The sequence below is a fragment of the Talaromyces stipitatus genome, genomic scaffold (genome assembly GCF_000003125.1).
Source record: "Talaromyces stipitatus ATCC 10500 scf_1105507295527 genomic scaffold, whole genome shotgun sequence".
NCBI classification, from domain to species: Eukaryota; Fungi; Ascomycota; class Eurotiomycetes; order Eurotiales; family Trichocomaceae; genus Talaromyces; species Talaromyces stipitatus.
This window is the reverse complement of record NW_002990114.1, coordinates 1,612,516-1,639,119: the sequence shown is the minus strand read 5'-3', so window position 1 is coordinate 1,639,119 and position 26,604 is coordinate 1,612,516. Positions and strand designations below refer to the sequence as shown.

The 26,604-nt window shown below is 46.7% G+C and overlaps 7 protein-coding genes across 7 annotated transcripts, besides 2 other annotated features; 4 read left to right on the top strand and 3 right to left on the bottom strand.

Moving 5' to 3' along the window:
* Positions 1–2,217: 2,217 nt before the first annotated feature.
* TSTA_086410 (valacyclovir hydrolase, putative) lies at positions 2,218–3,169 on the bottom strand (the record flags this gene model as incomplete). The annotated part of the gene is made up of 2 exons (XM_002478328.1): positions 2,218–2,269; positions 2,325–3,169. 2 exons carry the CDS (start codon positions 3,167–3,169, stop codon positions 2,218–2,220), a joined length of 897 nt encoding a protein of 298 aa, XP_002478373.1.
* A 456-nt stretch (positions 3,170–3,625) lies between these two features.
* TSTA_086400 (uncharacterized protein) lies at positions 3,626–5,054 on the top strand (the record flags this gene model as incomplete). The annotated part of the gene is made up of 4 exons (XM_002478327.1): positions 3,626–3,921; positions 3,987–4,757; positions 4,813–4,912; positions 4,977–5,054. The coding sequence occupies 4 exons, from the start codon at positions 3,626–3,628 to the stop codon at positions 5,052–5,054; spliced, it is 1,245 nt and encodes a 414-aa protein (XP_002478372.1).
* Positions 5,055–5,879: 825 nt separating this feature from the next.
* Positions 5,880–7,950, bottom strand: TSTA_086390 (NCS1 allantoate transporter; the record flags this gene model as incomplete). Its single annotated transcript, XM_002478326.1, has 7 exons — positions 5,880–6,206; positions 6,270–6,520; positions 6,580–6,882; positions 6,963–7,275; positions 7,346–7,509; positions 7,597–7,782; positions 7,869–7,950. 7 exons carry the CDS (start codon positions 7,948–7,950, stop codon positions 5,880–5,882), a joined length of 1,626 nt encoding a protein of 541 aa, XP_002478371.1.
* Positions 7,951–8,300: 350 nt separating this feature from the next.
* On the top strand, positions 8,301–10,727 carry TSTA_086380 (uncharacterized protein; the record flags this gene model as incomplete). The annotated part of the gene is made up of 3 exons (XM_002478325.1): positions 8,301–8,401; positions 8,464–10,066; positions 10,119–10,727. 3 exons carry the CDS (start codon positions 8,301–8,303, stop codon positions 10,725–10,727), a joined length of 2,313 nt encoding a protein of 770 aa, XP_002478370.1.
* A 4,813-nt stretch (positions 10,728–15,540) lies between these two features.
* Positions 15,541–15,581: a microsatellite.
* Positions 15,582–15,677: 96 nt separating this feature from the next.
* Positions 15,678–16,892, top strand: TSTA_086370 (xylitol dehydrogenase XdhB; the record flags this gene model as incomplete). Its single annotated transcript, XM_002478324.1, has 2 exons — positions 15,678–15,847; positions 15,905–16,892. The coding sequence occupies 2 exons, from the start codon at positions 15,678–15,680 to the stop codon at positions 16,890–16,892; spliced, it is 1,158 nt and encodes a 385-aa protein (XP_002478369.1).
* An 858-nt stretch (positions 16,893–17,750) lies between these two features.
* On the top strand, positions 17,751–21,684 carry TSTA_086360 (UDP-glucose,sterol transferase, putative; the record flags this gene model as incomplete). The annotated part of the gene is made up of 7 exons (XM_002478323.1): positions 17,751–17,931; positions 18,000–18,630; positions 18,682–18,918; positions 18,969–19,736; positions 19,784–20,450; positions 20,506–20,644; positions 20,702–21,684. 7 exons carry the CDS (start codon positions 17,751–17,753, stop codon positions 21,682–21,684), a joined length of 3,606 nt encoding a protein of 1,201 aa, XP_002478368.1.
* A 1,993-nt stretch (positions 21,685–23,677) lies between these two features.
* Positions 23,678–24,963, bottom strand: TSTA_086350 (monooxygenase, putative; the record flags this gene model as incomplete). Its single annotated transcript, XM_002478322.1, has 2 exons — positions 23,678–23,714; positions 23,780–24,963. The coding sequence occupies 2 exons, from the start codon at positions 24,961–24,963 to the stop codon at positions 23,678–23,680; spliced, it is 1,221 nt and encodes a 406-aa protein (XP_002478367.1).
* Positions 24,964–26,461: 1,498 nt separating this feature from the next.
* Positions 26,462–26,604: part of a mobile genetic element that runs on past the window's edge.

Genomic DNA, 26,604 nt, shown 5'->3' with positions numbered 1-26,604 from the left:
ATAACTTTTGCACTGCTCGCTGTGAACGGTGTTCAAATCAATCTTTCTGTAGTCTTCTTCCCATATATCTGAACCCCCACTTGTTTCGTAGAGATAGTAAGCAGACTTTTAAGTGTGGTAACGCAGGGCCCAGGGTGCGAAAGTTCAAAGCAATGATTGCACTGTGCTACCAATCCTGATTGGACTCCTGGAGTGGTCAGGGACCTTACTGCGTTATAGAGAACACTGATGCACCCCTCCTGATATGCAGCATACTGCAATGTTGGTTTGAGGAAATCCAAGGCTTCAGCGCTTGCACTTCCGCTTCCTTCGCCCCGAGTTCCACTACATTATGAACGAGTTCCTTGACAGTAAAGCAATCATTTGCCCAGTCAAAGATAGCTTTTTGACAAGCTGCAAATGAGTTGTCAGAATATTATATCTTGTGGCTGTTGGCGAAAATTGACTCTTGATTGTGTGTGTGTGTGTGTCCTTGGGGACGTGTAATAGTAGTAGTAGTAAATTCATACGCTCGGAGGCACCAAGCCTAAAGGGCTCTAATACGCTATTTGCCTTGCATAGCATACAATGTGGTTATGGTCTCATGTCGAGAGGAAAAGCTGTATCAGCTGCAAAACCCCTCTAGCCCATACATTATGTCTTAAACGTTCCCTTCTTGTCATTATAATCATATTCTTTAAAAGCAATAACCCATCCCTCTTAGACACCAGATTCCCCACGCATCCATTCTCGGTGTAGTTTCGTGAACCTCTTCCCTTAGTAGCAATTTACCAAGAGTACTTCTCAAAATAGGGCTTGAAGTAGCTGAATGGGTCGCTGGCGACAACTCCAGATAGCAAACGAAGGACTAGCGAATCGAAAAGTGGCCGAACCGGTAGTGCAGGTGATTTACTGTTAGCAAAATCTGGTGAGTATCGATTGGTGGCAGGTAGGCAAACGACCACAAGGCTCGTCGTCGCGGCCGAAGTTGTAGACGTGTTCTTTTTGAAGCCCTCCTGCCTGGTCGTTCCAACCGATAAGGGTTTTCCACCGAGTTTCGACTTGCAAAGTTCTCAGCTTCAGCTAGACCATGCAACCCAGCTTACTGGCGACTTTCCACGAGGGACCGGGTCTGGACTTGGGGACGTAGGACCCTAGAACGAAGATATCTAGCTACCGGCGCGCTAACTACATAGGGTAGGCGATGCTGACTATCTAAGGGCAGAATACCAACATTATATGATGAGTGCCTAGAAATGTCACAGACACTTGATTGTGTGTCCTAGCTAGGTGGTGAGGTCTGTCGGATTCTTGGGTTTACTCCAGGCCAATCCTGAATAGTATCTTACAAGGACGGTCAAGAAGAAGTGACTAGCAAGATTGTATGTATTGAGTTTTTTCTGAGGTCTGCTGTCTTCCATACCACAAAAATAGATTTTTTATATATGCTTCGGCACAGGAATTGAGCTCAATTCCCGGCACATTCTCCGTGATCTACAAGACTACAGTATGATATATCATATATGACGTTTTATGAGAAGTGAGGCATAGTGTTCGGAGACCTCTGATTAGACCAGAAGAGGAAAATGACTTGTCTTGTCTCCGGGTTTGTTCAAATGTCCTTGTTTTCCTCGTGGTAGATCTCGCGATATTCTAGCAAGGTCTAGGGTTGATATCAACACCTCGCCTAAAACGGGTTAGTCCCTACATGGCAGGTGTCTACGTGAGTCAGCCTCAGTCAGGTGATAACCTGTCATTGTACATACTTAAATTTTACGAGTCAAGTAGTTAGGGCTAGGAGAATCCTGGCTTAGTGTCTTGATTCAACCTTTAACATTGTACTTACCGACGAGGCTACAGCCAGCTGCATCAGTAGTACCCTCAGCAGAAGTGAGGAGCTTCAGCACTTGAGGAGAGACCTGAATCCCAAGAACTTCGCTAGCTCTCTGTCAATGGAAGCAACCGGAGTGTGCACTGGGATACATTATTACTGTCAGTTGTAGCCGGAAATAGAACTGTAACGGACCGAAGCCAGTACGGTAGTCTGTCGGGCTGATGTCTACTATGAAGCATATAAACCTTAAGGCTATGACCTACTCTTTGTCAGTTGGAATGAAGTTTAAAAACATTTCACCAAATGGCGACCATCTTTAATTGGACTGTTTATAGACTGTAACACCTCGATATCCATGGTTCAGCAAACGCCGGTATTGGTACAGATCGGATAGTCATCCATACCTACGTATCTGCTTTAAACACACTAACCTCGCAATCACCGTAGAGGGGACCTCTATATGCTATCCATTCCAACCTCATGAAGCATATGCCTAATCTCCTGCACACACCCATCCAAATCCTGCAAAGTCATCTGATGTCCCACACCATCAAGGACCTTCACCCAAGCATTCCCTCCAATCAAGTCCTTCAATCCCATAGATCGATCTAGTGGAGAAATCATATCTCCGGATCCTGCTAGCAATAAAGTCGGAGCTGTGATATTGCCGTAGTCAGGATCTAAATGATCCAAACCGGCTACTGCCTCGCACGCTTTTGCGTATGCTTCTGCGTCACAGTCCATCACAGCCCGGCGAACGATCTCACGAAGCTCTTCCCGCGTCTCTGTCGTTGTCATTGAATGCCATTGTTCAGGAGGAGGAAAGTTAGATATGGCAGCTACATCCGCCACGGCAGATATCCCTTCTGTCCGCGCTTTGGTCGCCAAACTTAACATCCGTTCTCTAGCTGCTGGTATATGAGCAATTGAACGTCCAGCTCCGAGGAGCACAAGACCGTCAATTATTTCAGGGTGTGCGCCTGCGTAGTGCATTGCAATGATGGACCCGAGACTGTGTCCGATGATGACGATTTTCCGCTGGCTGGTCCCTTCTCTTTCTTCTTCCCCAGATCCCTGTAGAGATGCCACGATAGAGTCCAAGTCATCGACATATCGGGGTATAGAGAGTTTGACTTCCGGTGACGATAGGCCGGTCTTTCCGAACCCTTCAAGGTCCACGGAGATGAGTCTATTTGTCTCTGGGTATAGATACGGTAGGAGCGGTGTAAATGTCTCTGTTGAACCGCCTAAGCCGTGAAGGAGGATTATTAAGGGGCCGCGGGGATTACCGCTTTGGTTTATGTTGACTTTCGTGCCATTGGAAGTTCGGATGTAGGAAGATATAGATGAGAACATTTTGAAGTGCTCCTTTTGGTTGTGTTGTCAGATTGTGGTTGTCTTTTGGGTGAGGATTACAATAAGAGGTGTTTCAATTATTGAATGTCGATTATGTTCTGGTTTCTTTTTCACTTCAACAAGCATCATTTCACACGGAATATCGGATTAGGGTCGGCCGAGTGTACGGCCGCGTTGTAAAATTGATAGACTATACCTTCCCAATTCCCAAGTCCTATCAGCTGGAAAATGAGATAAGCAGTAGTCAAGAGCTGATAAAATATCGAAAATACTGAAGTACAGTCAAAACATGACTCGGCCGTGGATTAGTGATGCGGAATATGCGACGAGGTAGTGTCTACCTAAGTAGAGAGTTTTGGGTTTATAAGTTGATAGCACTATTCTTTCTCATCATTTACAACTATCAATTAGTATCGTCGCCAACAGAGGTTAATCTGGTAACCAAATTTGTTCAATATGGTCTTCGCTGTCTCAGCAACGAGTACAGAAGTCGAAACACCAAAAATCCTCACCGTGAGGGAAGTCTACACCCCCCTGAAAACAACCAGCAGCAATGGAAGGATTGTCCCTATTCAACATCCCATCGGGAGTAAAGTAGACTTTGGCGCTGAGGTCTACGGGATTGATTTGAATAATTTTACTAGTGCTGATTTTGAGTTGATTTCCGATGCCCTTCACCAGCATAAACTGCTTGTGTTTAAGGAGCAGTCGGAGATGTTGACGCCGAAACAGCAGTATCGATTGACTGCTTGGTATGCCCCCTGAGCGTTTCCATGAAACTTGAAAATATTTATGTAGGTGGCTTATAAACTCATAGCTTCGATCCTGATGAGAAAACAGGCGGTTTCGCCCACGGTGCTGATCCAGTCCTCCTCCAAGAAAACGGCGTGACTATCTACGGTCTCCCAAATCGACCAGCAATTAACGCACAGCCTCAAGTACACATCCTCGGCCGCGGAGAAGTCCCTCCAAATCACTTCGACTTCCCTCCGGGGTTCAAAGTGAAAGGAATCGACCATGTCGACTTCCATATCCCGCCCCATATTCCTCAAGAAGAGCGTGACCAAGGCGCCAGCCGGTTTTATCAGTGGCATTGGGATGGTTCTCTGTACAACATTCCTCCACCTCGAGTGGGTTGTTTACTCGCTGTGCGAACACCGAAAGGTCCAGATGTAACCGTGCACTGGGGCGATGGAACCGGGCGGACGATGAAAATTGCACCAGGAGCTACGGCTATGGTTGCTGGATCACGAGCGCTGGAGCTTTTGGATCCCGAACTGCATCAGATCGTGATGCATAGTCGTATAGAGTATGCTCCACATGCATTTCAGTGGATGTCGACCGCTCGAAGTGCTCAGTTGGGTCATATTCTTGAAACTGAAGACCGTGAGATGCCCTTGGACAAGCTGTCGCCTTGGACAAAAGATAAAGTTTGCATTTATCCTATGGTGTGGACGAATCCAATGACGGGCGAGAAGTCATTGCAAGTCCACGGACAGGGTGCGTTTAAGTTGTATCTCAAAGACCGGCCGGATGGGGAAGAGATGGTTGTGAGTGATCTGAAGGAGGTTAGAGCATTTATGCACAGGTATGATCTTTTTCCCAACTCAAAAGGTATAATAGGCCGACAAGGTCGTTTACAGAATTATGAGTCCTGTTCTTTCCCCGGAAAACATCTATGCACACCCACATAAGGAGCAAGATGTCATTCTTTGGTATAATAGAGCATTGTGGCACAGTATTGTAGGTTTTCTCCGATAAGTATTGGACTGCTATACCAGTGCTAACATGGTACTCTGATAAATAGACTGAGTTTCCGGAATCTTATGGCCCTCGAATCATGCATCAGTGCAATATTGCCGCTTCTGATCATCCTTCTGGATAGAATAGAGTTCATCGTGTTGTGGTATGCTTCCTACATCTTGTCTGGAAGAAAAAAGAACTGTCCTGTAGGGTTTGGTTATATTCAGATTCTGGAGGTATTAACTAGTTTCAATGAGCTATTCTTCACTTTTAGCTTAGTTTACTCAATGATATGACTGAACAAAGATAGTGGACTCTTGCTTCGGCAAGAATTGTGGATTAAAGTATCTATCGACAGCATTAAGGGGTTAAAGCTGTGTCCCTCTTCACTATTTCGCCAGGCATCATCAAATTGCTGATATTGATTTTCATAATCCTAGTACCCTGGAATATCTGTCGGAGCTAGGCCCTATACATGCTATATATTTGAATAATAGGTGCATGCAGTCATAAGATATTTGTAGTTACGTAGACCAAATATCGACGTACATACTACCTCGAAGACTCAGGAAGGTAGTGTATAGCTCGCAACGGAGACCATGTGGAGTGAGACGATGCTCTAACATTATATATTAATCTATTAAAGTGAGTCAAACTAATATCTGAGGGAGCCTGTGTGGGCTATTTGGGTCACTCTTCTCCTGATAGTATAGGGAGCATTTCATCCTGTCTTGTGCTATCTCATTATCGAAACCCTAATTTACCGCCTACCCAGCACCACAACGACCATTAGAAGCCCTCACTTTAGCTTCGGAAGATGAAAAATTTCCATTGCGAATATCACTTACTGAGGGTTGTGATTAAGCAGACAATTAACTATTGAATTAACATATAGGACGTAATGGAGCGTGTTCTTCATTTCATTAAGGGGCGACGACCTAACCAAGCACCTTGATCAACAGGAGTATCAGCCAGCTTTCTCCGAATGCCGAGCCATCTTACTGTCCAACACCGGAGATATCTTTTCAACATCCGAGTCCACCGCTGCCAGATGAGCAACAACCACTCCAGGCACCACAGCAGGAATAAGAGTGCGGCGATCTGGCCAGAAATAGTTCAATGCAAAGTACAGTGCCGTTGATAGACAGAAGCCGTATAGATAGTTGATTGAATATAAATGCTTCAGGCCGGTATCGATGTGAACACTATTAGGCGTAACGGCGTTGGCTAGCCCTGGTAATAGTGGGACTATGACCACCAGATTGCACGCAAGAGCGCGCCAATTTGTTCCAAACTGCAGAAGAGTCTCGTTAAATTACCAGCAAGGGAAGAATGTCGGAGTGGAATAGTTACATACTTGATAGTAATAGATTCCGCGAGGATCATACAAGGCTGGAACGTCGTATTTGCGGCGTTTGATAATCCAGTAGTCGCAGAACAAAATGCCTGCAATCGGGGCCATGAAGATAGCATATGCTCCCATGAAACTGAGGAACGTTTTGCCGTTCTTGATAATAATCCAGGGGCATAGTGCCCACCCTCCAATCAGCATGCATACAACCATTCCACGTCTGATATTGATCCATTTGGGACACATTGTTGTCAAATCTTGATTCCGATGTTAGTGAGCTCCACTTGGTCCACGTGAGGGAGTCCACGTAACATACCATTAGCAAACGAGACTGAATTTGCAGATATATTGTTGCAAATTTGGGCTAGTAGCCACAGTGACGAGCAGAAGAACGCTGCAGCTCTTCCCCCAGGCGACCCCTGCCACCGATTAATGATCTCCAGGGGACTCCAGAGCACGGTTCCGTAGACTCGTTGTGAAGCACTGGCAGCGATAATGCCGAAAAGTCCAGTAATAACCTTGAATAAAGGAATCATAGGCAGTTGCCAAAGGGGGCTGCCCGGTTTCTTGCTAAAGCGAGAAAAGTCGGATATGTTGACTGCCAGGGTTGAGAAACCACCTATCTGCTGTTAGCTTTCTGGTCCTTCGTTGGAAGGCTAGGGGAAAAGGTATTAACAAAACGGCTTATGCAATGCATACCAGTAATTGAAGTCATGTTCATCAACCACAACCAGGCCCGCTGGGAACCATGCACAGTGGGAGCCGCATGAAATAAGTCACTTCCGCCTCCAGCTTTCACACTGATCCAAATTACCATAGCTAACGCCATGGGCGGAACGAGGGCTGATTTGAAGATGAACATGTACTGTAGTTTATGGGTCGGGATGAACAAAAAAGGTGTCTGGACCACGTGGTATATCACATAAGACACCATTCCTTGAGTAGTAATGGCTGCCGATTTGGGTAGGTGATTCGGAAGCCTTGCATAACTGGGCCAAATGGCGGTAATAATCTGAATACGTTGTTCCCATGCATTAGATGATAACAAATAATAACGAGGATATGATTGCCTGGTCACTCACTGGAGTCACACATTGCCCTCCATAGGAACTCTGGACGCCAAACCAGAATAACGCAAGGATAGCTCTCGAAGCAACACAAAAATACCCAAAATATGTTCCATAACTGGCACGAATGGCGACGGGAAAAGGAACGTGTAGATCTGCGCCCACCGCACCGTTGAGTACTAGATTTTGCAGTCAGACGGTCAGCCTCTCCTGACAAAATTGCCTAGTATATCATCCCTGGACTGCTCAAAATAGAACAAACCCACCTGTCGGAATAGCATTACACAGAGCTGCGACAAGAGTTAATAATACGGTATCAGTCGCCGACAAGCCCGAAGCAAACGCAGCACTTGCTGCGGACCAGGTTGATACGGTAACTAAATCTGAAAGCCAGTACTGGGTGAAGGTCCAGCCAGTCCAGGTCCATTTGTCAGGCGGAACAGGGTCCTGATCTGCCTCAATTGAGATGAGAAGTCAGGCAAATTCCTACTCCCCCATTTAAAGGAGACACTTGACAGAAAATAGCGGATTTGCTAACCTGCATTACTCCACACATGGCTCGGGGCAATACTGCTAAGCGTCTTGGGTAAGACCCAGGTGCTTGGACGAGCCCAACGCATCGTAGAAGCTTTCTGTGGTCTCTTCTGTTAACAAAAGCACCCTGATGGCAACTCAAATGTTATTAAACAATTGATATTCATGCCTAACCGGCTCTTTATGGACGTTCAGTCTTGAGACTTGTGTTGTGATACTTCTGGTAGTACTATGTTGATAAGACCCCACACAGAGCGATAAGGACTTTCAGCGTTATCTCCCTATCATTCATAGATCGTCTGTGTGCTCGGCCGAGTTTACGGCGTAGATTTCACAATATCTATGAGCAATATACATATACACCTTCTGTCCGAGATTGCGTCCGATTCGGATGCCGTCTGAAGCTGTATCCTTTCAAATCTCGGATCCGTCCACCATGAATGCCTCCGTCCAACGGAAAAGACTAGCATGCGCCGAGTGTACCAGGCGCAAGATCAAATGTGATAAGGTGCTACCTTGCCGTAATTGTACACGCCGGTAAGAAACACGCAAGAAGAGCTCTTGCATTTTTGTCTGTCAGAGTCTTATACCTGTCGCAGGGGAAGTTCTTGCTACCGAAATGAGCAGTCCAGTTCCCATCGACGAGGGAATCCACGATTACCCCGGATTACTGATAGCGAAACAGCCGATCCATCCAAACTGGCAGACAATTTGACCGCATGTATTCGCGAATTGCAAGAGACGCTCCGGGCGGTTAGGACTGCATCCTCACCGAATGATTCCACTGAAAGAACCGTCTCCCTTTCTGTAGAATCGCCAGAGGCAGCGACACTCGCAACACACGCCCCATCAGAGAGAGGCCTCCTGTCACCAGAAGAGAGCTTACTTACCAATACTCTGCCAAGTCCTGGATCTGCAGAAGCTGGGGATGCTGCTACTATCCTTGAGTTCTTAGCCTGGGGTCGGCGGAAAGTTTCGACTTATGCTGAAGATTTCGTGGGCCACGATTTAGGTGGCAGATCAGCTCAGTTCTCTGGAGACGTGGCACTCGATCAGGATCCAGCCACGAATTTAGAAATATCGCCATTGCACATTATAGACGAATCTTCGCTATCACTTATTCAGCTGTTGCTTCCCGAACAACAGAGCATTGTGCCGATTGTCGAGTACCATTGCAACTGCCTACTTTGGTATCATGGGTCATTCCATGGCCTAGTATTTCAAAGCGAGTTTGATTCATTCCTGTACAAACATCGAGGACTCATTGACCAGCCTGGAATAGATCTACAATGGGTTGGGTTGTTGTTTGCTGTCCTCGCTGGTAGCATGGCCTGCGCTCCTAGGCTCACGGCACGTTCTTGGGGATTTGAAGATTCAGAACGCGCAGTGATTGCTCAGAGATGGTTCAAAGCGGCACTGGTCTGTCTGAACCGGGCTAATTACACAGCCAACCACTCCGTCTATGCGGTTCAGTGTATTGCGACGATGACTATCAGTGCGCACGTGTTGGGCCATTCAAATAGCCACTCAGTCATGTTGGCAACAGCAATAAGGATATCACAGAGTCTGGGCTTCCACAGACTGGGGAATGTAAAGCAGGACCATCCATCCAACACGATAACAAGAGAAACTGGAAGGAGAGTTTGGACACAACTCTGTGTTCAGGATTGGTTCTCCATCCCGTTCTCGGAAAGCTACTATATTCGTCAACTTGATTTCAATACGGAGAAGCCATGTAATTGTATGGAAGAGGATATGGTCCCTTTGTCTGATGATGTCCCTACAACGATGAGTTACCACCGTTTCCTCTACGACATTGCCCTTCTCATGCCCCGACTGCATGATGATCTCTCCAGATCAAACACAACGTACACCAAATACGAGCATGTGCTTCGATACGACACGCAAATGCGCACACTGGTCAGCAAATGTGTCCCCTCATGTTTGAAGAGTGCAGCTTTGGAACCCTCCTGGCCGCAGTATGTGCCCTGGGCTCGACATTGTCTTACAATAACTTCTGCGCACAAGATCATCATGATCCATCGGAAATTCCTTTGGCAGAGCTTTACGAACCCTGCTTTTGAATTCACCCGCAAGACTTGCATTGCGGCCTCCAAGACAATTATTCGCGTTCAAAAGCAGGTTGCGAAGGATAATGGACCTGATTTGTGGATCTATCATGCTTTTAGTGTGGCAGCTAGTGTTTGTAACCTTTCTTGGAAATGAAATTCAGCCGACTTACCATGCTCTACAGATCATTCTTTGTCTGGATCTCCGGTTCCGCGCACCTTCTGACTCGGAATACGGTGAGCATCGTAAACTGGTCTACGATATAATAGAAATTCTGTCCCAAAGCGAGACAAGCATGATTGCCAAACGAGGTGTAAAGATTTTGAAACTACTGCTTCAGCTCGAGCAGGAAAATCGTCGGTCGGGACGATCTAATCCACACGAAGGAAAGACTAACTATGCGAGACCTACCACCAACCGTCCAAATGACAACTACCGAGAAGATAGAGATAACAATGGTGGGAACGGAAGCGGCGATGGCCTTCCTCTAGACATTCACAGACTCGTCGTTCAAGCATTCCATGACCAGGACTGCTCTCAGCCGAGTGACACTCGCAGCGGCAACCTTCACTATCGGCCCAGGGAAGGAGAACATATATCTGGTCCGATGCAGTATTCTTCTAATCCTTCAACTTTTCAAGGTCGTTGGTTCTGGTCTGATCCCGCGGATGACGGCGACGTCGATAAAGACAGAGACCATATAGGTGGTACCTCGGTTCCGCAGTCAGGGTTTGTGATGAATGGTTCTTTGGAAGATATTTTGTTTCTGGCGCAGAATGGAGGTCCATCCTAGTATGTATATAGGTTGAGCATTCAGATAATTCGGGATTTATTTAATGTATAGGTATTCCGTCAAGGATTATCATTGAGTCTAAATTAGCAATACTGAATATTCTTAATAAGAATATTAAAACCAACCACATCCTTGTGTGATGGTGTGGCCGTTTCCGACATACTGACAGCCTGGGTTTCCGGCTAGTTAGGGCTTTACCCGTCGCTTTAGGGTTTTAGGGCTTCGGCGGTACTGTTTCGGACTGTCTTCATACTGTATCATCTCTGATATTCTCCTGCTGAATTGGGGATTGCTCTGCTATTTTCTAGCAAATCTGGTCACGGGTGAGAAGTCGCTGCAAGTCCATGGGCACCTCTACTCATAGTCCTAATAGCTGTTCTGTGTCCATGAACATGTCGGACCTTGCCTGGTCTCTCCTCCCGCCTCTGCTTTGTGTGCTAATAAACACTCGTCTGCGTTCCGGGTTATGTATGTTTCAGTACTGTTGATGGAATCGCCCGAAATCGCTCCAAAGACCCGTCCTCAACATCATCTTGGTTGCTTGTACTGCAATTGTCGGGCTCTGGGGAATGCTTTGGCGCTAATGCATGGATGGTTGTTTGTCCAAATTCGGTGTCCTTCATTCGCCCAGTTCCGACATTCGAGAAGGACATATCCTTGTTAACAAGCTTTCAAGACAATGCATCTTAGGATCAGGGCCAATTTATGTCAAGGATCCTATATACTGTACAGCCACTTCCCCGGAAGATGATCCCGAGAAGATATTCCCAACACAAAATGATCCCGGGGCTTACCACATGTATTCGGAGAGTAACCTGTTTTGGGGATTCCTTTCCTCTGGCGGCTGGCGGCCTGAGTCGCAGTTTAAAGGGTTATTACGATTCATTTAAAGCTATCTAGACACCCACCCACCACGTCGGACGCTTGGTACCAAAGACCAGACGACCATGACCCCCGAGATTCATGAACCACTACTGTACAGACACCAGGATTATTTTGTTAGGGTAGACATGATACTATGCAAGACAGCAGCACGTGCCGAGGCCTAAAATAAGTCCTCAAACCCGCGGAAAACTGATTTCTACTCAATAGTGATCCGAAGGTCGGCGACGAAAAACTGGCAGTTATTGAGTATTAACTGGTAGGATCCAGCATTTTCGCTACAAACAAAAAGGTATTAGATTGGACACTCCAAGAGTGGAAACTATGAGGTAGGACACACTACACCAGTCTATATTCTCCTCCGAGTGTAATGTCTCTCCAAGGCCCTGTAAATGGGTGGGATGTGTTGCCGTCGGTCGTACTGGAACTGCCTGACTCCATTTTCATAAATCTTTCCGACAATGGCGAAGTAATTTCAGGTTAGTGGATCATCGTCAGCTCCTAATCCCGTTTCTTTCTACTTGTTACTTCGTTAGGTCTAAAGGGTATATAGACAGCTATGTTGAGAGCCTACCTCAACTCGTAAACGCCAGTGTGCAGTCCGAGGTACTTCATCTGTTGACTGTGGCGTGTGAAAAGTGCCAGTAGCCCCGACAGAATCGGAGTTTAATATGCTCGAGAAATTCTCAGATTTCTCGCGAGAAACCTGCTGTACCCTGAACATAGTTGTTAAGATTTCTATGAGGATGCGTAATTATGGGGCCATTAAATGTTCTGCCTTGGTCAAAACACTTGATTTGAAAATTTGGAGTATCGTATTTCTGCTGCGACCGCCGTAGAGCCGCTTTCTAGGGGGTTAGAAACATAACTCACTCCGAGACAGCTGGGATGCGAATGAAAGGCTGAACATTCAGCTCACCAGCAAATGGCCAATAAGCATCTATCTGTCGTGTCATCTGCCCTTGCGAGAGCGGAAACTGCGATGCTAGTGGTCGCCTCGTGTTATCTCGCTTTCAAAGTGTTTTGAACATGCACCACAGCCTTTAGCCTGTATGTGAGCTAAGGAGGCCGACTTCCGCAACCGATATGATACTCGTATCATAGCTATCTTACTAGATGCACGCCGAAGGCTGGCTCAATCATAGGGTTCTTGGCGGCAGTAATTGGTGACCGTTTGCCAAAGACTGGCAGCGCTACGACAGGATGAAAAGCGCCTGACAAGGTACGCTGTTTATCAGACACGATTTTGGCTGCTCCAAAGCTAAGCTAATTCTAGTGCGCGTGGCCAGGGGAAGGGGCACCGCCTCCAGCGAGAAAATGGAAGGTTATCTTTCTTATTTCCACTGATCAACAGAGCCTCAACCCTGCCCACCTTCTGGATCTTTTATAAACCCCAGGCTCATTGAAAGCTGGAAGTTCATTACCATTGAGTCGGTGAAACCCCTTTACAAGTTCATCAATGATCAATACCAAGTCTGGGACCCATGCATACTTCTAGACACAGCCACAATCGATGTGACCGAGATTTGGACGAGCTCTACCAGCCAGACAGCGTTACAGACAGAGACGAGTCTCTACCTCGCTTTAGACGCATGGCTCAGCAGACTTCATCGACATCGACGCGCCAATCCTAAATCGTACTACGGCCCGTGTGGGTCAAGTACACACAAGGAAAGGATCAAACACATCTCACGCGGTCCTGGACAGACTCTTGAGGCATTTCCGTATCAAAGTAGCGCACAAGCGGAACTGGACCTGCTTTGCCGGGTCGACACGCTTTGTGGACGGCCAAGGGCCCGACAGCGGCCCGCTGTTTAGCTACTCGGTTTGCAATCATCCCAAAGTTGCAGCTGCGTGGTCGCACAGCTCCGCCACTGGTATATTGCAGGGTATATATTTTGTTGGAGCAAGTCAAGTTCCTGAGCTTCAGGATCTTTTGCTCTCCTTGGCGGGGATGGCAAGCCACCCAATGCTCCCAGCGCTAGTATTTAGTACTAGCCTGAGCGGCCTGATCGAGCAAGAGCACAAAAGCATCAAAGAGAACTTGAGAGTGGTAGAGGTTCGAACACGATTCCATTCATGGGCGAGCAGGAACGAAACCCCGGCGGAAGGGGACTATATCAGTCTTTCGCCTGCGACGACGGGAGCGAAAACGAGGCTCGCAGACCTGCGCCGAAGAACAAAGACACTCCACGACCTATGTGGTTTGGTTTGCGAGAGCTTACATCCTCATTCCAAGGAAGAAACTCACGTCTGGACCCCTCTGCAGCGGCCCAGGGCAGATTTTTTCAAATCGATAGAGGAGTACGCCGTGAGTACTCCGGAGACGAATAGAGTTGCTGGTAGCGGATATCTAGTTCTTCCAGGACCGCGTCGACGCCCAAGCAGCCACAGTAAGCGAGAGAAATCTGACCTTGCATTTCAATCTGTAATGCGCTTCTTTAAACAGCTCTCCATCATGACAGCACATGCCCAAGCTGCAATCAACACAAATATTGCGAGTACAACGCAGCAAGATTCGTTGTCGCTCAAGACTCTCTCGCTAGTCACAAAGTTCTTCTTGCCTGTCACATATCTTGCTACTTCATTTTCTGTCCCCATTCTGAACTGGAGACCTGAGGAAATTTCGGAGGGAAAGTTTTGGATATATTGAGCCTCTGCCATCCCACTTACGTTGATGACGTTTGGAACTTGGTGGGTATGGACGTCCATTCTGGAAAGGAGAGCAAGAATAGCGGCACAGGAAAGCCAGGAGAAGTGTAAAGAGGTATGAGGGCTATACTAGACTTAGTCAATTATACTAAGATACCTAGGTATACCGTAAGTTTTATCGTCAAAATAGTAGGGAAAGTACTATACCGGTAGTACATAGAAAATGCAGGCCTTCTATTTCCTTCATCGCTGCCTAGGTACGTTTAGAATTCAGTTCAACTAACCCTATCAGATGTTAGACTTGACTCGTGATCCGTATGATCAGAGAATGGACCCTTATTTGTGAGCGCAGATACTCGGCTAGTACGCGCAAGTTTACCTCCATCTCATCCTCTTGCCATATTTGCATATTCTTGATGAGAATATTCAAATCACCCACGTCCTTGTGTGATGATCTGGTCGGTTCCAGCATAGTGATGGCATAGGCTTGCGGCTGGTTAGTGCTTTAGTGTTTTAGGGCTTCGGTGGCATTGTTCCGGACTGTGCTTTAGACTGTACCATATCTGATATTTCCCGGCTGAATTGGGAGGTACGTACTTTCTATTCAAACTTTAGGACTCCAAACATCTAGATTCCAGCCTTCTTTCCGCTTATCCTACCCCGATAAAGCCCTGGATTCACCACTGTGAAACTCACGTGCTACTTCGGTATAAATCCCACCGTTTCTCCACCGGGAATTTACCCGAGTCGTCCTCTTCATCCTCTCGTTATTCTCCTTCGTGAGCTCCATTTTTTTCTCTCTAAACAGCCAGAAAAAAAATGGATCGGATAGTTTTCCTGGCCGATCAGTTTGGAAAGACGAAATAATGTGTATAGGAGCTATGGACAAAGTCCGAGGTCGTTGTGGAGTATGCCTGCAACGTTCGAAATTTACCCGGTGGATCGGTGGATGCGCCGTTGTTCCCTGTCGATGTCTGCAATCAATCGTGGTAACATCGATATACGCCGTGCATTAGTTGCGATAGAGTCCTCTGGAGATAGAATAGCGAGGCTCAATTGACAGATTATCCAGGAAGACAAGGGCTGTAGTTATAGTATCCAGGGAGAAGTCACAGTAACCATGTACGAATTTACCCGGAGGGAAGAGCGATGGAGGGGCAAGCACAGCGCCTTCCCCGCGAGCGGATAATTGCAAACCCACCTTGCTCCTTCCTATCGTGGCCGAATGAATAGCTCCAATCATGGAGAAGCTATTTCCTGTTCACCTGATACACTCCATTTTTCTTTTCTTTTCTCTTCATTACCTTTTGCTTTTCTTCTGTGTATAAATGCTGCACTTTTCCTTGCTGTCTTTTTTCTGTATTCAGTGCCTTCTGTGTTGATATCTTAGTATACGGTTAATTTACCAGAGTGAAAATGACCGTCGGTACTACAACTGTCTCAAAACCAAATATTGGTGTCTACACCAACCCCAAACATGATCTCTGGATTGCCGACGCGAAACCTACGTTAGAAGAGGTGCAGAAAGGCGAGGGTCTCAAGTCTGGTGAAGTCACCGTGGAAATCAAAAGTACTGGGATTTGCGGGTATGTTTCGCGTATTTGTCACTTTCCTCCAGTCTACTGACTCTGTGTCGGTTGTAGTTCAGATGTCCACTTCTGGCATGCCGGCTGTATCGGCCCCATGATAGTCAATGGCGACCATATCCTGGGCCATGAGTCGGCGGGTGTTATCGTTGCCGTCGGCCCTGATGTCAACAACCTCAAAGTCGGAGACCGTATCGCTGTAGAACCGAACATCATTTGCAACAAATGCGAACCTTGCCTCACTGGTCGCTATAACGGCTGCGAAAATGTGGAGTTCTTGTCTACCCCGCCTATTGATGGATTACTGCGTCGTTACGTTAATCACCCGGCTGTTTGGTGCCATAAGATTGGAAATATGAGCTTCGAGAATGGCGCTTTGCTGGAACCCCTTAGTGTTGCACTGGCTGGTGTAGATCGCGCAGGTGTGCGATTGGGTGATCCAGTACTCGTTGCTGGAGCTGGTCCTATTGGCTTAGTGACGTTGCTCTGTGTACGAGCCGCTGGCGCCACACCCATAGTCATTACAGATATTGACGAGGGCCGACTGAAGTTCGCAAAAGAATTGGTTCCGGATGCGCGCACTTATAAGGTTCAGATCGACAAGAATGCAGAGGAGAATGCAGCAGGAATTCTGGCTGCTTTGAATGACAACGAGGGCGATTCCATTCGCCCACAAGTGGCATTGGAGTGTACCGGTGTGGAAAGCAGTGTTGCCTCGGCCATCTGGAGTGTCAAGTTCGGTGGGAAGGTATTTGTGATTGGTGTTGGCAAGAACGAAATGCAAGTCCCTTTTATGCGTCTCAGTACCTGGGAAATCGACCTGCAATATCAGTACCGATACGCAAACACATGGCCCAAGGCCATCCGACTGGTCAAGAATGGAGTCATTGATTTGCGAAAATTGGTCACCCACCGATACCCTATTGAAGATGCCCTAAAAGCCTTTGAGACAGCAGCCAATCCCAAGACGGGTGCTATCAAGGTGCAGATTATGAGCTCGGAAGAAGAAGTTGCAGCAGCCACGCAAGCTGCCAACGGTATTTAAGACGAGATAAGTTGGTTATGACATCCGTGACATCTTGCTGGTGGTTTGTTTTCTCCGGAATACATGTATAGACAGAATTGAATGTAAAAATTTGCCGACAGCCGTAGCTCAGCTGAAAATATCGAATAGTTTGTCTAGAGCAGTACTCGGCCCGATCCAGCCCAGATTTATGTACTTCCCTTGTCTTGGCCAATCAGAATAAACATGGCTGCGCCACACTTTTACACATCTCGCACGGCCACAGCAGTAGTCAGACATGGGGATTGCTTACCTCATCGCTGACGCAACCAAATCAACATTAGTTATGATTACGTAGAGCTTCAACTCTTTGCTCACGTTGTATGTGTTGTCGTTGTTTCAGTGAAACATCTTCGCTTTGTCATTTGTGTAGTTCTGATCTTTGCTCTGCTCGCCTAATGACCAGTGGATATTCGAGGCTCGGCAAGCATTCTTGCCGACATTCCTCCTCCGAGCCTTCGATGTCATCGATGGACGATCTGCCCGTGCCGTATCCGTCGCCCTCGAACATTTTACGCCAGTAAATCTGCTTTCTGTGCTTATTCTTTGTGCTATTTTGTTGTATCTAATCAACATACTTAACCCATGACTGATAAATACTTCTTGATATCATTGGAAATACGGGATGCATGGGTGTTTGGTAAGTGGCGCATCTGGTTTATGATCGACAGCCGATAGACTGACAGTTGTCTAACTTCTCACAAGACACAGAACTAACCCCACTATAGCATCTTTCTTGGGTCCTATTTATAAGCAATCTCTGCTGTGAGATGCTGGTATAATTGTTGTCAAAATTACCTGTTGCACCAGTTGAACTAGAGCTGGAGGTATAGCTACACCATGGCTCTGCCGCATCCATCCGGTGGGCACACCGGTAGGGCAGCCAGCTATGACTTGTCGCAGATACCTACGCATGAAGACTTTTCGGTTGGGGAGGAAATACCGATGCCAGTGTACAGTAAGGTTTATGGGCGTATGGACCTTGCCAATGAGGGCCTGAAAACTCAAGCTTCGATAAACGGTGAGTTTTCTCCAGTGATCTTTTGAGCAATACTTCGGAGCTTCATTCTAATTCATATTCGCTTTCAGACGAGGGTCGAGTTAATATTGATATCGATGAGCCCACGTCGCGACTGCGGGCCATGTTCAAATTGCCCACGTTCGGAACTCGTTCAAGAGCAACCACGGTTACTGCACCGATTCTGCCCTCGCGAGACAGGCCACGCGACCAGAATCCTCCGCCTTTGAATATTGTGATACAGGTTGTTGGATCCCGCGGTGATGTTCAACCATTCATTGCACTCGGACGAGTTTTGAAATTCCACCATGGCCATCGAGTTCGACTAGCAACACATGAAAGTTTCCAGGGCTTCGTCGAGGAGAATGGATTGGAGTTCTTCAATATAGGCGGTGACCCAATGGAGTTGATGGCTTTTATGGTCAAAAACCCGGGACTTATGCCAGGCTTCGATGCGCTCAAAAACGGCGATATTCGTCGACGCCGAATGGAGATTGCGTCGATCATCTCAGGCTGCTGGAGGTCGTGCTTTGAAGCTGGAGATGGTACTGGTATGCCTGTTTCGGACCGGAACACCGATTTGAAAAACTTTCATGGAGGGAATGTTCCATTTGTTGCTGATGCGATCATTGCCAATCCCCCAAGCTTTGCTCATGTGCATTGCGCAGAGAAACTTGGGATACCGCTTCATATAATGTTCACGTATGTTGAATTTCTTTTTGATGCTAGCTTTCTGCTAATGATCTTGCGTAGCATGCCATGGTCGCCCACACAGGCGTTTCCGCATCCACTTGCCTCGATCAACCGTTCAAATGCAGACGCCGGCATTACGAATTATGTCAGCTATGCAATTGTGGAAATGATGACCTGGCAAGGACTGGGTGATATAATTAATCGCTTTCGTGAAAAGAGTCTAGGGCTCGCACCGATTAGTCTGATGTGGGCACCGTCGATGATAGCGCGGTTGAAGATACCGCATACATATTGTTGGTATGTACGATAGGCCATACGTGAGTGGATGCTAGACACTAACTTCCCAGGTCACCTGCTCTGATTCCCAAACCTAATGATTGGGGTAACCATATTGATATTGCTGGCTTCTACTTTCTTTCACTAGCGTCCAACTACACTCCTTCCGTTGACTTGGCCGCTTTTCTAGACGCAGGACCACCCCCCATATACATTGGGTTTGGATCGATTGTGGTGGATGACCCTAACCATATGACGCAACTAATATTTGATGCTGTTCGTCTCACAGGACAGCGTGCCCTTGTGTCAAAGGGATGGGGTGGTCTTGGAACAGAACAGCTAGGAGTACCAGAAGGTGTTTTCATGCTTGGGAATTGTCCACATGATTGGCTATTTCATCGCGTATCTTGTGTTGTGCACCATGGTGGTGCCGGGACCACTGCAGCCGGTATTGCGGCTGGTCGTTCCACCGTCATTGTACCATTCTTCGGAGATCAACCTTTTTGGGGGGCTATGGTTGCCAAAGCAGGTGCAGGACCCCAGCCTATTCCATATAAGCAATTGACAGCGGAAAAACTAGCCGATGCTATCAAATTTGCTTTAGAACCAGCAACATCAGAAAAAGCGGCGTCACTTGCGGCAAAGATTGAAGCAGAGCATGGTTCTGAAGACGGTGCTATATCCTTTCAGAATCATTTGAATGTTGAGAAGATGCGATGCTCTTTGGACCCGGATCGTACGGCCGTTTTCCGGATCAAACGTACACAGGTTCGGTTGAGTGCTCTGGCTTTTGCTGTGCTTAATGTGGAGGGAAAGCTGGGACTGGATGATGTGAAATTGTAAGCATCCCTCAAGATTGTCTTATACTAAGAATTAACTGTTTTAGGTATCGGTCCAAAGAGTACATGACTGAAGCTGACCCTACCGATCCTGTCATTGGAGGTGGTGCAGCCATGTTAGACAGCATCGAAGAATTCCTCATGGGTTTTGCAGATTTGTCAATAGATGTTAAACGCAGTCTGAACACCAGAATAGCGAGATCACGCTCTCAGTCCCCTGCGAGCGTTAGCCGAAAATCAGCAAGTCAAAGTCCAGCTGGCTCGCCGACTACAGCAGCACGTGCCAAAATACTCAGCGATGACGACTCTGTTAAGAACTTGACGGAGATTAGTACTGTATCCACGAAAGGGTCTACTTCAAGGCCGCTTTCGGGAGACCTCCATAGTTCCACTGTACCGACTACAGATCGACTATTTGATGATTCTACTCGAGTGGAAACTCAGAGTGTAAATTCCCTCCCTTTACCTAAAGAAACCCGAACTAGGAAACATGCACGTACGATCAATGATATCCACGACATTGATCTCGACGGAATCGTTTCCGCAGGAAAATCAGCAGCGAAGCTTGTAAATGTTGGTCTCAGAGCTCCCGCAAGCTTTACAATGGCGGTCGCCAAAGGCTTTCATAACGCACCATTACTATACGGTGACGATACCGTTCGTGAGCAACCAAAGGTAACTGGTATCAAAAGTGGCTTCAAGGCGGCCGGGAAGGTATGCTTGACAATCGATCCCCGACTATGCTAGTATATGTACTCATGTTGTTCAGGAATTTGGATACGGATTCTATGACGGTATATCTGGCCTTGCGACTCAACCGGTTCAAGGTGTTATAAAAGAAGGTCCTGTTGGCGCTATCAAAGGCATTACCAAGGGCATCGGTGGTCTTATTTTCAAGCCTGCGGCAGGTGAGTCAACATATCGTTTTCGAAACCGTAGGGGACATTGTTCTAACTTGATTATAGCCGTCTGGTCGTTGACTGGTTACCCGATGAGCGGGATTTACAAAGAGATTCAGAAACGGTTTGGCGAGAGTGTGGAAAATTACATCATGGCATCCCGATGTGCCCAAGGACTGGCTGATCTTTCGAATTGCACAACAGAAGAGAAGGAAAACATATTGATGAACTGGTCATATTATGAAGCAGATATCGTAGCAAAGAGAAATGCACGACGCAACCGTAAGAAGAGCAACGGCACTGGGAAGAGAGCCAGGTCAGGAACTATAGGAGACCGGAGCAAAGACGGCGAAAACACTGCATCTGAGCGAGATACGGAATCAGTGAAAGCAGCGGAAAGGGCAAATCGTCGTCAATCACTGCGCCAGCTCTTTCGTGGCCGCTCTAATTCTTCACCACCTCCAAGGACGTCAACACCTGATTCAGCGCTTCCGGATGAGTATGAACATGCCATCCGACATTCGGTGCTTGCAACGTCACAGAGAAATGATACCGAGGATGAAATGATTGAACGTGCCCTGCGAGCTAGTATGACAGAATTAAGAGATGCGAAAGCAGATGGTGAGGAAGAGGAACGAGCGTACAGCCTTGCAGTGGAGGCAAGTATCCGAGAAGCTGAGCGGGTGATTGAAGAAAAGAAAAGGGAGCGCGAAGCACGAGGTACTGTGAGTGAAGTCGAAAAATCGAACCATATCCATGCACCTGAATCGCAACCCCGCTCGAAATCGGCAGATGAAGCAGGCAAAGAACAACGAAAATACCCACCGAAGTTACCACCGCGCAGTTCTGTGTCTGCAGATCACGATGCAGAAATGGAGAATGCATTGAAGGAATCTAAAAAAAGTTACGAAGATGATCTTCGACGAGAGAAGGAAGAAATGGACATTTTAGTTGAGTACGTCAAACGCCAGAGTTTGGCTGAAGCCGAGCAGCAGAAACAGCAACAGAAGCCAGCGGATGTACAGCAGGAGAAAGCTATGGAATCATAGCTATGTCTTTGATCTATGATTGTTTTTACACTAGATCTATGTATATGATACCCAGGTAGATGAATAATGAGTGATGACAAGACTATGGATAGTAAAGGACTACGTAGTTCTTTTGTAAATCGCATTTTACACATAGAGAAAGGTCCCTTGAAACAAATTGAAATGCGAGATGCACCGTTCATATCCCTAAGGGATAGGCCGGTGATTCATTCGATCGGAGCAGGATGCTCGACATTCCAGTCCCTGGACATCACGCGTATCAACGCGCAACAAGGAATGATGAAACCTCTACAAAGTCGGGATTATAAGGTGTCCTCTATTTCTATCCAATGCAATAAATTCTTTCATGAATCGGAGAACAGATATACAAGATTGTGTCAATCAATTTACGAACGGAAACTGTTATCCACCTACATACACTCAACAAAACGGCCTTTAAAATCCCTAAAGCATCAAAAATGCAACTCCCATCACTGCTTCTCTCCCTCACAACAACCGCCCTCCTCATAACCACAACAACCAGCCAACTCCTTCCCGAGATCACCGCATCCCCATCGCACGCACCCTCCAAACAACACAAAATAGGGCCCTGGAAATGTGATCTCGCTCAAGATGGGTCTGGTCTACCGCAACAACCGTATTGCTGTGATGAAAATAGTGTTAAGAGTCGGTTTCAGGATGGGAGGATTTTGGGGGTTACGAGTTGTTAGTATTCATCACTTTTTACTTGCCCTTGGGGAGAACGATGAGAGTGTGCTGATTTGGTGATGATGTAGGTACCGCTGTTCCAGCAGATCAGAATGTGCAGTGTGCGCAGGCGGCGAATGTGTGGTGTTGTTATTCTCTGGTATATTTTTTGGTTCTACTTTCTACTGCTATGGATAGGATGAGTGCTTATTTGTTCCTGTCGCAGAATGCAAGTGATACGAGTCTAGACGAGGAGTGGGTTTGTACGAGTGTGGCTAAATGGAAGCCCTCGTAGGATACGTAGGCAGACTGTTGATATTGAGATTCTTGAATGGGAGGGGATTGCAGGGTTTTGGTAACCTTGAAATTATTTATATTATTACTTAAATCATTTCAATGTTGTCATTGATTGTGAACCTCGTCTATGTATTGTGTTCATGATACGGATCGGAGGGAGATTCTTGGATATGAATGTACTCATTCACCTTGATTATTATCATTAAAAATTGTGTTATGCCTCCTTTCTAGGTGATCTAATTCCCCTTGTACGCTCGTACTCTTAAAATTCTGCGGCTTGACAAACTAGAAAGTAGATTCACTCTAAGAAGTCGGTCAAGATTTCAATACTGCCCTAAGTGGAGATATATCGCCAGTTTGGGAAATTTGGCTTTTGGAGCCGGAAAATATATCTGGATATATATGTTCAATTATCAAAACTAGACCTGTCAATTGCTAGGTATTTTATGTGATTTCATGGGCATATTATCCATCTGCTAGCGTTGCTGTTGTTAGATTGAAATGGGTAGTAGTAGGATTGATATACCCGCTGTAGCTAGCTGCCGTCTAAAGAGCCGCTACCCAGGCGTGTGCCTAACTGCAAGAACGCATGTAAAGGCTAGATTGCCGGTGCCATCCAAATCGTGTATCCTCCAACTTTGGTGGATGAGCAGACTGAATATACTGGCCTTGAATGTGACATTTGTCAAGCTTCCATGTTTCCAGAATCCAGATATCGCTCACCATTGGGAAAATTGATATCTGCGACGAGTGCAAGAAGTGTGGTGCGATTTGTTTGGATCATACACATGTTATGACCAAAGTGATAGAGTATTAATGAAGTGAATTCAACTAAGAACCCAGCTAAGTACTGGTAAACAGAAAATGTAGGCATGGTTCGAACCGAACGAGACCACGTTGATGGAGTGGCATTTCACATGGTCTATGGGCATTTTATTCGCCAGACAGGTACGTAAAACTATACAATCTGCATGTAATAGGCAATTCGGGACTTACGAGGTTGATTTCTCTACAGTACACATCTATCCAATAATCCGAACGACATCCTAAGAAGACCAAAAGTAACAACTAATGGATCTGTTTCAATCCTCTTTGAGCAGCCATCCCATACTTATAAAACAGCCACTTCTTCCCGGTACAATGTCCGAACTGAATACGCTCGTGCGAAAAATCGAAGGCACTCTGAAAGCGAGGAATGCTGATCCGGTCATAGGAGGCAGCCGCAGCATTCATAGAAGTGTTACAACAAATCTGCCCCGCCAAGTCCCAGCCATCCTTTAGGGCTAAGTTCGCACCTACAAATTCAAAGGGACTGAGGATATGGTTGGCGTCTCCGATGAACATAACTCCCGTAAGGTTTGCATCGTGCCGAAAAGCGTGTTTCTCCTTGGCCGGTCGAATGAACGCTGTACCAGGTAGCGTGCCCTGGACGACAGTCTTAAAGGGCTCTTGGAACATGAAAGCCGTATCCAGGGCCTCTTCTTTCAAGATTTGAAATTCTTCTGCGGTGAAGTCGGTTTTCGCCTTGCGTTCCGGTCCCACAGTACTTACAGCCCAGGCGACTCTCTCTCCATCAAATGGATTGTAGATACAGCAGACTCCTTCGCCAGAGGACATTTGTAACCCAAAGTCCCTGTCAATAGGCTTGGGCACTCCGCCCGGAAGATGTGAGATACCACCAATCTGGGTTGCACCAGCGTATTCGGTCTTCATGTCATTGGGTCGGAAGCAAGCTCGGATATTGCTGTTTGCGCCATCTGCAGCAACAAGGAAGTCGCAATCCTGTGTTGTACCGTCGGAGAGGGTGACCCGAATCGCCCCTGTTAGGAGACGTTCAGCCGACGTGCAGGCCAATCCCCAGTTCAAGGTTATTCCGGTGGTCTCAGCTTTTCCCACAAGAATACGCTTCAGGTTCCCACGTGTGATGCGTATGGTGGCTGCCAGCAGGTTGCCGTATGCGGTAGGGTTGATCGATGAGAGCCACTTCCAGTTATCAGACCACACGCGAATGTCGCCGCCATTGAGGGTCCCATGCTTGTAGACTTCAGTCAATAAACCTAGTTGTTCAATAGCAACCAATCCATCATCTTGGCGGGCGCCATTGATATTCAACACGTATGGGTCTTTCTCGACAGACTTGTCACGAGTGTCTAGCTCATACACCGTGACTGTGGGAAGTTTGATAGAGGGGCCCCAAAGATGCTCTAAAGCTAATACAAAAGATAACCCGGCGAAACTTGCGCCGACGACGATAATGCGCTTTCCAGCGAGGAAATGGTTGGGTCGAGCTGCCATGTTAAAAGTTGCTACCTAGCAAAATGCGACTAAGCTGAATATCGGCTGTTTCTCTGTTGTATGTGCACAGGTGTAATAGCAAGCGCTGCAGCACCAACTAAAGACATGTATAGATGAGATACACAACAGGAATCAATGATTTTGGCTTTTTATGGTTACTAGTTCTGATAGGCATCACATTATGTGCGATCAAGATGCTGATAGCAAAATCCTGGCAAACTGAGCGGATGGTCGGAGCGTCGGACGCGGAGCTGAGAATCTGGAGAAAACATGCTGGACCAAAAATTACATAGGTAAGGTGGATGAAGAGATGATCCTATTTCGTATTCATAGGTATTTCCACGGTTGCCAGGACCCCTCCGGTCTGTTGTTACCGTGAGATAGACATCTTATGGGATTGATACGCGCTTCATATGCTATCCGGAACTAGCTGGCTGGATGAGAAGAGTAATTTCTTTTATGTATCCATGGATATAAGAACAACCGTATAACACATATTATAGAATAGTAGTCAACGTGTAAGTAATCTTCTGAGCTCAGTACGTCAAAAGGATATCTGAGGGGTTTTTTAGTGGGGAATAACTGCCCTGGAACATCAAAACCAAAGATGCGAGATATATCCAGATCGGAATATCTCGCCCTATCGATGGGTTAGAAAACTTATCCCCAGAGTATGCACTTGTAGCTTTATCTTACAGCTGAATTAAGAAAGAATACCTATGAATGAAGAGGTTATTGGAGTATTACAAAGTGTGGAGCCTTTTTCTGCTAATAGCCAATCAAATTAAAAAAGCTAGGTAAGGTACGGTTAACTAACGTAATCGGTAAGCGGCCCGGACCCGTATCTATTTTAACGAGAACAAAAGAATCTAAATCCTGGCTTAACGGAAGAACACAACGAAATCACCCTCTACACGGATTCTAACAACGCCGTGGAAGCGCTTAAAAGGGCTTCTACCCCGGCCGTGAGATGGCTAGCCAATCGTTACCCCTTTGTAGGGGATATCCTCGGAAAAGGCGAAGTCGATATCCAACGCCTTGACACTGACGACAATATCTGTTGGTTGCCTGACAACCATCTTTCGGCATCTCAACTAGATTCCGGGTCTCGTCGTCCCCAAGTTTCTTTACCTGCTCCGCTTCGGCGGCAAACCAGCGGCCAGCCTCGTGTCGGATTAGTCGGTTTATTCCAGGCCAATCCTGAAAAGTGTTTTACTAGTATCAAAGAAAAGAAGTGACTAGCAAGATTGTATGTATTGAGTTCTGTTCTTTTTTGTTCATCAAGTTTCAAAGCTGGGCTTTTATAAACATCTTTGGCGGGGTGATTTGTGAGCTATCATGAGGGGTAAACATTGGGCTGAAATCTCGGTTCCCAGATATATGACCTAAGGTGCCTTTTTAGACCTGTAAGATCGAACATCAAGTCTCTCTGCCTCGTTTGTAGTCCAGATTATCTGACACCTCGGTGCGTCTTGAGTGCTGCGCGTGATTGGTGGGTAAGACATACGCGATCCTCTCTCGCAACTACTTTTGGAATCGTATGACGAAATTCATCTCACGCTACATCAAGAACTGTATGACTTGTCAACGCTGCAAGTACTCTCGCGATACCTATCAAAGTTTATTGGAGTCTCTGCCTGT